The 11,363-nt window shown below is 30.7% G+C and overlaps 1 protein-coding gene and 1 long non-coding RNA gene across 3 annotated transcripts in view; both read right to left on the minus strand.

Moving 5' to 3' along the window:
• Positions 1–4,706, minus strand: part of LOC112460605 (fatty acyl-CoA reductase wat-like) — a 6,745-nt gene extending 2,039 nt beyond the window's left edge. Inside the window, exons 1-6 of the mRNA XM_025025366.1 lie at positions 4,250–4,706; positions 2,366–2,505; positions 2,168–2,290; positions 1,863–1,988; positions 1,598–1,743; positions 1,412–1,521 (exon numbers count right to left, since the gene is read on the minus strand). Of these exons, the coding sequence (XP_024881134.1) occupies positions 1,412–1,521; positions 1,598–1,743; positions 1,863–1,988; positions 2,168–2,290; positions 2,366–2,505; positions 4,250–4,316 (712 nt within the window). The 5' untranslated portion in view covers positions 4,317–4,706. The remainder of the gene's footprint in view (positions 1–1,411; positions 1,522–1,597; positions 1,744–1,862; positions 1,989–2,167; positions 2,291–2,365; positions 2,506–4,249) is intronic.
• Positions 4,707–5,712: 1,006 nt separating this feature from the next.
• Positions 5,713–9,123, minus strand: LOC112460606. 2 transcript variants are annotated; one of them, XR_003041457.1, is made up of 4 exons: positions 8,939–9,123; positions 7,395–7,661; positions 7,032–7,204; positions 5,713–6,855 (listed from the first exon to the last, which is right to left on the minus strand). It is a non-coding gene; the product is annotated as an uncharacterized LOC112460606 (long non-coding RNA). The 2 variants fall into 2 exon arrangements; XR_003041456.1 differs by having other exon boundaries at positions 5,713–7,204.
• Between the last annotated feature and the right edge of the window lie 2,240 nt (positions 9,124–11,363).

Genomic DNA, 11,363 nt, shown 5'->3' on the forward strand with positions numbered 1-11,363 from the left:
GTGTGTGTGTGTGTGTGTGTGTGTGTGTGTGTGTGTGTGTGTGTGTGCGGATTTTTTGTACACGCATCTACTTCTACAATTTTTTAGATACCGGGTTGAAGTTTTGCACACAAATAGAGTATCATAGAAAGTATGTTCTCTTCCAATTGTATTAAAATCCGTCGACCGATATGGATTTTAAGGGGATTTTTATTTTTCAGAAAAGCGTGTTTTACGCTATAGCGTCCTCAATATTTGAGATATCGATCTATTTCTAATTCTATTATATTTTTCAGTTTTTTCTACCCCTATTTCATATATAATATTCTTTAAAATTTAATTAATTAGTTCTTGAGTTATTAGAAATTTCAGTAAACTTGGCTGTTTTTTTTTTTTTTTTTTTTACAGAAATTGGTAACTCCTTTATTATTAACAATTTTTATTAATTCTATTATATTCTTCAGTCTTTTCTACCCCTATTTCATATATAATTCGTTAAGATTAGTTTTGGATTTGGTTGATTAGTTACCAATTTTTGTTAAAAAGAAACAGCCAAGTTTACTGAAATTTCTATAATTCAAAAACTGATTAATTAAATTTTAAAAAATTATATATAAAATAAGAGTAAAAAAATTGAAGAATATAATAAAATTAATAAAAATTGCTAATAATAAAGAGGTTACCGATTTCTGTTTAACCTTTGTTGTGCACACGGGGTCGAAAGACCCCAACGTTTTTTCAAACGAGTTTTTCTAATACGTACAATACGTACAAATATTAAAAATTGAATTTTTTATGCATTTTTTAGTGAAAAAAGTCCATTTTTCGGTTTCTTTAATTAACATTTAACATATCATTTATAATTCTTTTACGTTGCAAGATATTAATGAAACCTATTAGACCTAATTTGGAAGCTTTGAACAATAGCCAGCAATTTTGTTTGAGTCAAAATAACGAATTGTACGTCTGTAATAAACAATTAAGTGACTGGGGTCTAATAGACCCCCTGTGCACAATACGTAATTTTGAAGAGGTGTGCACAACAAAGGTTAAAAAAATTTACGTGATTGCTCTAATTTCCGCAAATTTTGAGATATGAAGCCAAATACAACACCAATCTATCTTTAATGATACTCTATTCATAAAAAAAAGTGTGCAAGTAGAAACTTGCATTGTTTCCTCAGTTTTTAAGTGTGCAAGTGGAAACTTGTACATTGCTTTCTCATAGTTTTTAAGTGTGCAAGTGGAAACTTGTATATTGCTTTCTCATAGTTTTTAAGTGTGGAAGTAGAAACTTGTTTAAGTGAGCAAGTAGAAACTTGCACATTGCTTTCTTATAGTTTTTAAGTGTGCAAGTAGAAACCTGTACATTGCTTCCTCTATAAGGAAGCCAAATTAATAAATATCTACTAATTTATAATTGTTCTGTTACCTATTGCAGGTCGAAATATTCCTACTGGCAAGTCTCCGCTCTCGTCTCTAAGAAGGTCTTCCGCAATCGCTTTTGTGAATGTATATGTATTCGGCCATCGTGAAATGATTCTAGTCAAACAATAGTTTATCTGTCTTTATTAATATATAATAAATTATTTTATTATATTGAACATCAAAGGATTACCTAGATATTTTTTTCTCAATTACGTTTTTGTTTAAATAACGTGTGAACATAATAAGGTCTTTGTGATTAATGGGATACGAGTAGAATCGCTCTTCAATATGTTCAACATGACAGTTCGCATAAGCTGTTGACACGTGAATAAACGACTGCAAGATGAACGTTAAGCGTAATTCATGTTTCTTTCTTAAAATTAATGAAAATTGCAAAATATAAATAATTTTTGCTTATTATTATTACTAGAACACATATTAAATAAAGGAATTACTTTTAAATTTGGCATGTGCTTTGCAAGTTTTAAGATGGTAGCGGTAGCATTAACATTTATTATCGTAGAACTTTTGATGTTCTCGTTGAACCGTACGTTTGCTGCTAAGTGAAAAATTATAGATACCTATAATAAATATACATGCTTTAAGTAGAAAAACGTATAGAATTTATTTCTAATTCCATCGATAATTATAATTAGATATATGTAAAATATATGTGCTTCTTTAAATATGCAATACATTTTTATTGTATTAGAATGTAGTAGTATAGGCGATATAATAATGAGTAATCGGAATTAATTACCTGATTTATCAGAGTGTTATTGTCACTTTCTGACAATCCAAAGTCTTCTATGACGAGATTGCCTATAATCGGTACGATTTTTTTGCGGAAATTGGGTACTTCTTTTTTTACTCGGTCAAAAAGCTATGGATTACATATTTGAATAACGATCATTTACAAATGTACATCATGTTTCGATGTCTTTTTCGAGATACTCACAGGTGTCTTAAACATTTCATCCAGTCGGCTTTTGGGACATTTGTCTTTTTTTGAACGTATTAGCAGATATATCGTTGAGATATCGGGGCAACTTCGTAACAGTTTCTCAATCAAGACTTTCCCAACAAAACCAGTACCGCCTATATATAAAACAAAATAACAAAGTGATATACATTTATGTACGTGTATGTATATATACAGGCTATCACGTTGCTACACGCGAAATATTAGCAAAAGCTTAATAAATAACAATGGCTGTTCACGAATGTAGTTTATGTATAGCCGTTGTTATTTACTTAATGCTCCTCCTCCAATGGCAATGCCTCGCCACGCGCCTATATAAACAATGTGAACGTTGAGCTGCAGCTTCTCGTCGAATCGCACGAACGCATCCTGTGTGATTCGCGTTATCTTATTAATTAATTTCTTATTAATTATTAAGAAGCTTACAAAACGTAAACTACTTTTCGATTCTGTTTTACCCGCTCTACCTGCTCACAAACACTGGTCCGCATATTATTTACATGACACCCTGTATCAGTATATGTACCAGATAGCATAAAATGTTCTTTGAAAATGCTCTTTGAAAATTCAAGATTAACATCCAAAATGAATATTATTAAAATTTTATAGACATCTCAATTTAATCCTCAGGATATCCTTTGGTAGGATATTCTGAGAAAGAACAAATAATAGTCAAATACTAGCTTCAAAGACATTTTAAGAATATTGAACATTAAATAGCATCAATTATCTTAAAAATATTATACTGTTCAATAAAAAAAAGCACAAGAACAAAAACGCTGAATACGATCCCGCTTGCCAAATTGTTCTATCATATCGCAATTTTAAGATATTTGCAGTTAAAGAAAGGACTCCGCAGAATCCTTATGGGAAATGGCTTTCGGCTAATTTTTCTGAAAATTTGATATGTGGTAGTTCTCAACACTTAGAATAAAAGTGTCAATAGCCCCAAGGTCCGATCACGGGTAGTTTTCGAGATACAGCACCCCAAAGTTGGACTTTTCATACCTTATTGCAGCGTAGTGCGGGTGCAGTCGATGTTGATCTATAATGCTGCTTACGATTAAGGTGGGTGTCAGGTGCGTGTGTGTGTGTGTGTGTGTGTGTGTGTGTGTGTGTGTCAACAGAGATAAGGACCCCACGGTTCGTCACTCCCGTAGTATTTTATGACTCCAAACCCTCTCTACTGTGTGTGTGTGTGTGTGTGTGTGTGTGTGTGTGTCTCAGTAGAGATAAGGACCCCACTTTGTACTTGAAGGGATATTACCTAAAAGTGACGAATGATACGGAGAAAGAAGAATGTTTCTTTTCTCAAGAAAAATATCTTAACTATGAGCAGAAGAGATGATCGATTGACAGTATAACAATGTATTATTAACACTGAAATAAGGAATCGTGAATATATAATCTCGTAAGTATACGTTTTCAAGCCGATGTTATCGAGGCCCTAAGTCATCTATGGACGATTCCATTCGTTCATTAAAGAATGAACAATACTAACATAAACAACAGTTTTGCATTAATTGAATTATCTATTCTAACGTACAACCTTCTACTACATAAATTTTCGATGTCACTATAATAACATTGTTTAACAAAAAAATATTTCTTTTTTGGCACGAGAACGAGAAAATAATCGTTTCTTGTGAAAATACACTAAAATATATAGTTGCAACTTTAAGTGCCAATTTCTCAAAATTGTAACGTGAGAAAGCAATTTGCATACAGGATCGTATTCAGCGTTTAAACAACTACCGGAAACGATTAGTTTTGTTCTTGTGCTCGAAAAAAGATATCTAATTTTTTGTTGAACAATGTAATTTTACTTTATTACATAAATTATACTTGCATATTAAATACCTGTAATAAATATTGATTGTCCGGCGTAAAAACTTTGTATCGGTGTTCTGCGTGCTTCAATTTCCATGTTTTATTCACTGTTCATAAAATATGTGAAGTTAATACAGACTATATAAAGGTTAACAAAAAAATATCCAATTTTTTAATTTCCTAGATTGAATGTCTGTTTGACTTGACATCACTCCGAAGACTGAAGACTGCAGGAGAAATCTCGCAGTTTTAAAGATTATGTTACCACTCCCGTTTCCGTGGAGATTTGGAGAAATAAGAACTCAAGGCTTCTTGAGATAAATATGTTTACTGCTCAGGTAGCATATATTAGTTTCATATACGTTTTTTGAACGTATACATAGTTTCATAACCGTAAAGAACCATTAAGGAACGTTTGAACAAAAATGTTTTTAAAACCATGATTTAAAAAACGTATTTTTTACGTTTCTACAGTTAACAAAAATACCTATTTTTAAAATTTTTCCTTTCAAAATTGTAATTTGCTTTATCTATAAATAGCTTTAATAGTCTTTTTTAAAACATTCAAAAATTTATGTTGCACTAATTATTATTGCACAAAATAAATCATTTTATCCATGCACATATATTCACTTATTTAATTAAATTAATTAATTTTGTCCTACCGGTCTTAATCTATTTATCGTCGGATAAATCTGAGCTTAAAAAACTTCCAACAGTTGCAAAATAAACGTTCTGCTGAACGTGGCCATTAAAAGAACATTTATATACGTGTGTTCCGTTTTGAAGAACTTCCTGAACTGGTGTTGTACATGAGTAATGCAATTAAGTTAAAATGAGACAAAGTATATTTTGTTTCACTTTAACTTATTGCATGAATGTGCACCAGTTTAGGAATTTCTTCAAAAAAGAATAAACGTCATAGATAATATATGCATAAAGCTTCTAGAACATTAATTCTCACGCATGTCTCAAAGACGTCATAAACACGTTCAAAAGACGTGAAAAGTAGGAATTTTAAATGTCTTTATCAAACGTTTTTCGAATGGACATTTTTACTTATGAGAAACGTTTCTAGAAATCGGTTATAAAATGTTTCGGAAAAACGCTTATAAAATATTTCTGAAACGTGTATGTGCTACCTGGGTACCAGCACTTTTTTCAACCTCATCACTAACATAACAAGTAAGGGAGAGTTGCCGAATGCGTACCGCCCAAATCGTACCTCATCAATATTTCACACATTATTACTTAATATAATTAAGCAATATTTAATTACAAAAATATAAAATAAATGAGAAATGAGTAATATAGACAAAAATTTAACAGATTACACCTTGTTTTGTGCGTGCTAACGACATTTAAAAAATTCAGGTACAACTGATTTAAATTTGTTATCAATTTATATATCTAATAATAATGTGATCATACATTTTTATTAGAAATTTTTATATTTTTATAAAAAAAGGTTTATTGTAAAATATTTTGCGTTTTTTGCATATACATATTTGCAATTATTATAATAATTAAATCGATATTTTTATAAAATCTACCAAGTTTCCTAAATCGTATCATCATAAGATTTTCTGTATATCGTGGCGGTACAATCTAGGAATTCGTGCTGTATACTTATGCGTACGCATCTCTACGTTACGTGACATAATTTAGATTATGTTAACATGATAATGACGTCTTTATCTTTTCATTATCATGATTCATTAATTATTAATTACTTAACCCTTTTTTTCATAATTTTTTTCATAACTATTCGTGACACATTTTTGTTTCGAATTTTTTTCTTGCTTCATATAAATGTTTAAAAAATTTTTATTAGTGCGATGTAATCGTCCATCTCTCTAGTTTAAAAGAAAAAAAATATATAGGTTTTTCTCTCACGAGTCTCGAAATATATCAAGAAATGTATCGTTGTGTCATGTGTGACGAATTGTCCCGAAGCCTGGGTAATTCGTGACAAATCACGGGATAATGCGTAACACTTTCTCTGATTGAACAAACTATATAGATTTCTTTTGTTTTTGCAATTTTTATCTACTTTATACTTTGAAAAAGCCTTTATTTGTCAGAATTTACATATTATATGTATAAAAAATTATTAGGAAAAATGTAACGCCTGTTCCATTAATTGCCTTCATTGCTCACATTCGATTACGGAAAACCATTTCTCGAAAACGTCCCTGGCCCCTGCAAATTAGTTTTTTTTTTGAACGCTTATTCGTGGCGTTTTTGGTTGCCCCGATTGCTCGTGTCACGAAATGCCCCGGTGTGATTTTTCCTTATTCATGATCCGTGACTTACAGATAAGAAAGAATACCATAAAATCTACTCATGCATTATGCTTAGTGAAGTCGAGTGACTGAATACAACTTACCGTTTCGGATCTCTTATTATTTTATTCGGCGAAAAAAACAAATTTTTGGGATTTGAAAAAATTTACTTTGAGCACTTGAAATCAAACTTTCTGTCACTGAGAGAGAAAAATGGTTGACACGCAAATGCGGTACTTAGAGAACACTAAGAAACATCTGTGATTGATATTACAGGTTTCTAGCAGCAAGCATTTTAAAGTTAGGCCCGCGACAAAATTTCAGCAGTGTCACGAATAGCCCCGGTCTTCCCTATTAGTATAAAATAGGTATAAGTTAGTGATTCCTTTTATTAATCTTATATTATTAATTATTTTTATTCATAAATTTGATTCTTTCAAAGAAAATATGATTCAAAAGACACACACACACACACACACACACACACACACACACAGAAAAAGAGAGATTTTGCCTCCGGAACGTACCAGTATTGTATCAACCAACGCACGAAATTCGGACCACGATGTAACATGAGTTATAATATATAAAACATCTCAAATCGACACGAGACGACACTAGTTGAAGTACGAAATACATCTCAAATACTGACAAATAATATGGATGGAAATTAACCAGGAAATACTGACGTGCTGTAACACTGAAGATAATCCAATATTAGGATCAAAACGTTTGAAATGTAATATAAGTCAATAAAATAGAGATAAGAACAAAAATCTTGCGGTGGCTCTTAGAGCTCCTTATTTGTTATTTAAATTAAAAATTTTTTTATCAATAAAAACTAAACTTAAACTAACAAAATTAATCAAAAATTAAAAAAGATCTGTTACCTTTTATACTTATACTTGATACAACTAATTTCTAAACCTACAGTATCGTCATCTTTATTAAATAGGTAAAGGCGTAGGCCCATATAATAATCAATTAAATATTTTGTCCAGTCAAATCCAACCATGCTGAAATTAAATAATTGCTGATCGTCCTCATTGAGATGACTCCACATCGCTTGAACATTGTCAGTGGGACAATTCCATTCATTATTGCAAAAAGGTTGGATCGCGTTGGATTTGTCGACCTTCTTACGTAACTTCCACATTCTGAAATTATACATATAAAACTATTATAATTATTTATTATATAAAAAAATTTTATTTGGTTTCGAGATACAAACTATGAGATACGACATACATCAAATAATAAAAACGACATTTAAATCTACGTGATACTTTGGGCTATTCATACAGATGTTTACAGCATCTATAAGTAAAGCCGGAAAGAAATAACCGAGCCAAATAAAAATTCCATATGGTATTTTACGTTGAATGTAAACTATTAAAGGGAATACAGCATTATGCAAAAAGTACATCTTGTTTGTGTCGAGAAGTGATGTATAAACATATTTATGCCAACTAGGTCCATCGACTGGTGACACGAAATTATAAATTAATGTATCCTTGTCTCTCCTACAAGATAAATCTACTTAAACATAATTATGTATCTACATATAATATTGTACATTATACTTCTTTACATGTCACAGTCACACGAAGGAAAAAATTAGCTACCGTAGCAAAAAACCCATAAAACATCCGTAGCATCGTAAAATATAGACAACTAACATTTTTTTGCTACGAGAGTTATTATTTAGCAATAGTAGCAAAACATGTTTACTTATATATAAATATTTTACGACTAGATTTGCTGCAGATGTTTTATGGGCTTTTTGCAAGTTTTTTCCCAACGCTCACACTTCGGAAACCCCAACCGCACTTCTAACATATTATTTAGTATAATATTAATTATTTATAATTAATGCAGGTTATAGGGTTGTTCCTGGGGCACTTCTAACCGTTTCAAAGGATCCAAATAAAAAAAATATCCATATTTTATGACTCCCATTTTTCATGCATTTATAATCATATGCTAATATTCATATGTGTGTGTGATTACAATAATACCTAATTGTAAGTAGTTATAACGTATTTAAATACACATATTCGTCCGAGCGAGGTTTCATGAATATGCCCCCCCCCCCCCCCCCACAATTAACTACAGTATTTTAGACTAGTTTTATTTGCGATATTCTAAACAGATAAATAATAATAGCAACTGAATACTAATTTTTTTATTTTTTCGGTCTATTAACTTTCATATTTAATTGTTATATTATATTCTTGACGTTAATTTCTTATAAGCATTGAGAAATAATATTAGAGTATAATAAGTCATTAAAAATCGTGTCTAAACAACAATCTAAACAATTTATGAGGTTGAACCATTATTATGCCATTATCTGGTAACAATGTTCAAAATAAAAGAAATAAATTTTTAAGTAAATTAGCTACGGAGATGTTGGTCAAGTACCTAATCATACCTGAATCGATTAAAGACGTCCCACGCACTAGTGATTAAAAAATTACCGCAACGTCGACGGGTACTATATCTGTTCCGAAATCGGGATTATAACGATAAAATCTTGTGATTCTAAGTAGCGAAGGCACCATAAGGCCTAGTCTCTATCCATCCGACAAGTTGTTTATTGGTGCTAGAAAAAACTGAAAGAAATCTTAATTATTCATTATTATGTAGATTTGCATGAATTAAACTTATTGTTTGCTAAACGCGACATACGCACACACACATCTGCGATTGTTTATTATTATTTTACAATTTTAGACTTTCACAACACATAATTATGCAAAGCAGTTAAAAATTATTAAATATAAATGTTATTTAATAAATTCTTTAGCAAGAAAACTGCTAGTTTTTATAATTATGCTGTTACCTATTGCAAATCAAAATATTCCTACTGGAAATTGTCTCCGCTCTCGTCTCTGAGGTCTTCCGCAATCGCTTTTGTGAATGTATATGTATTCGACTATCGTGAAATGATTCTAGTTATAAACGATAGTTTATCTTTTATTATTAATATATTTAATTATTTTATTTATATTGAACAATATTTGCTCCTCAATTATGTTTTCGTGTAAGTAACGTGTGAACACGATACGTATGAACAGAATAATGTAATAGTTGAAGAAGTTACAAAGCACTTGAGCCTATCATTATGTGGTGTATTTGCAGCAGCATTTGTTGTAACAATAGCGTTAAGAGAAAGTCCATTTAATAAAAAAATGTACTTTTTTTTAATCAATAAAGTATTATTAAAGGAAAGGATATTGAATTTGGCGAAAAGAATTCTTTTCTAATAAAATTTGAAATTTAGTGAGAAATATCCGTGGTTGCTCTAACTTCCGCAAATTGGGAAATTTCGGACTGTAGTATAATGCGGCATAGTAACAGATCTACCTTCGGTCGCGGAATATTTTTGTGCCCGGTTCGCGACAAGAGCATTAGTCATTTGTTAAATAGTTTTTTGTTAAAGAGGCAACACGGCAACAGGCAAACAGGCTCAGGGCCGTATTCATAGTTGAATCTCTAGTCGACACTTAAGACGATCTTGACCAAGACAGTCTTATCCAATCCAGACCGTCTTGATGTTAGCAGATTTCATAGTCGTAAAATAAGATTATCTTCGCAAAGAAGATTTTGTACGACTGTCATATGTGCTTTGGCCCTAAGTCTTATTTGATTCGAGATTGACTTGGCGAAGATGTTCTCAAGGCGATGCTTATTCTCGATTCGGATATTTCCGTAATATTTCCGTTAGTTCCTCCAATGGAAATATTGAATTCAATGTGCAGTTATTGTTAAATTAAGACGATCTTTGTCGAAACATGTTCGATATCTTAAGCAATAGCTTCTTCGATATATATGTAAAATTACATCCCACACAGCACATGTTTCAGAAAGCTTTCCGAAAGATAACTTGGAAATTAATATTAGAATTAATGTAACATTGAAATCATTCAGAAGTAATTCTGAAACGTTTCATCAAAATCATTAATGACCCTTTTCACTGGAATATTTCTTAAATATTACAAAACATTTCAGAGAAATATGCAACGACACTGCTAGGCGGCGCATAATGGTAAGACTAACTCGCAAGTAAATTTCAGTTGGGATCTAATATAAGCAGACCTCCGGCGAAGCAAAATCATGACTATAATCAAGAATATAATTTATGAAGGACAGGAAATTGTTCCGGATTACCCAGTATATGAGAAAAAATATCTGAAATATTTCCCATATATTTCTGAAACATTTCAGAGATATTTCCGAACCATTTTAGAGATATTTCTGAAGCATTTCAGAGATATTTCTTAAGCATTTCAGAGATATTTCTGAAGCATTTCTAAATTATTTCAAAGATATTTCTGAAGCATTTCAAAGATATTTCTTAAGGATGTTCTATAGGGACAGGTCCAGCCAAAAGTCATGAAAATCTTAAAAACACCGATATTAAAATTCTCTAGAGATCCAAAGACAAAAAAAATGTATACAAATAGTTACGACAAGTCTAATAGACTGTAAAAATAGTATATTTAGTGACTGTAAATAACTGTCAATACTATTTTTTTTTTTTAAACAAAATCTCGGCAAAATACTTTTTGACAATAAATTTGCCCTAAATTTAACTTAAAAAAATTAAATCTGTAAAAAAATATAAAATAAAGTAATTGCTCTAAACTCGTAATTTTAGTCATATTTAATAATATAAATTAAGTATATTTGTATAAACATGAAAATTATATTTTTATTGTAATGATATTTGCTGTAAATATCCCAGTAAGCAAAAAATCATTATTATAATGTTATTGCAACGATATTCTAGAACTTGTAATGTTGTTAAATATGTAGTTCTTAATGTTGTATGGAACATCATTATATATGAACAT

This window comes from Temnothorax curvispinosus, unplaced genomic scaffold (genome assembly GCF_003070985.1).
Source record: "Temnothorax curvispinosus isolate PA1 unplaced genomic scaffold, ASM307098v1 QBEX01010663.1, whole genome shotgun sequence".
NCBI lineage: Eukaryota > Metazoa > Arthropoda > Insecta > Hymenoptera > Formicidae > Temnothorax > Temnothorax curvispinosus.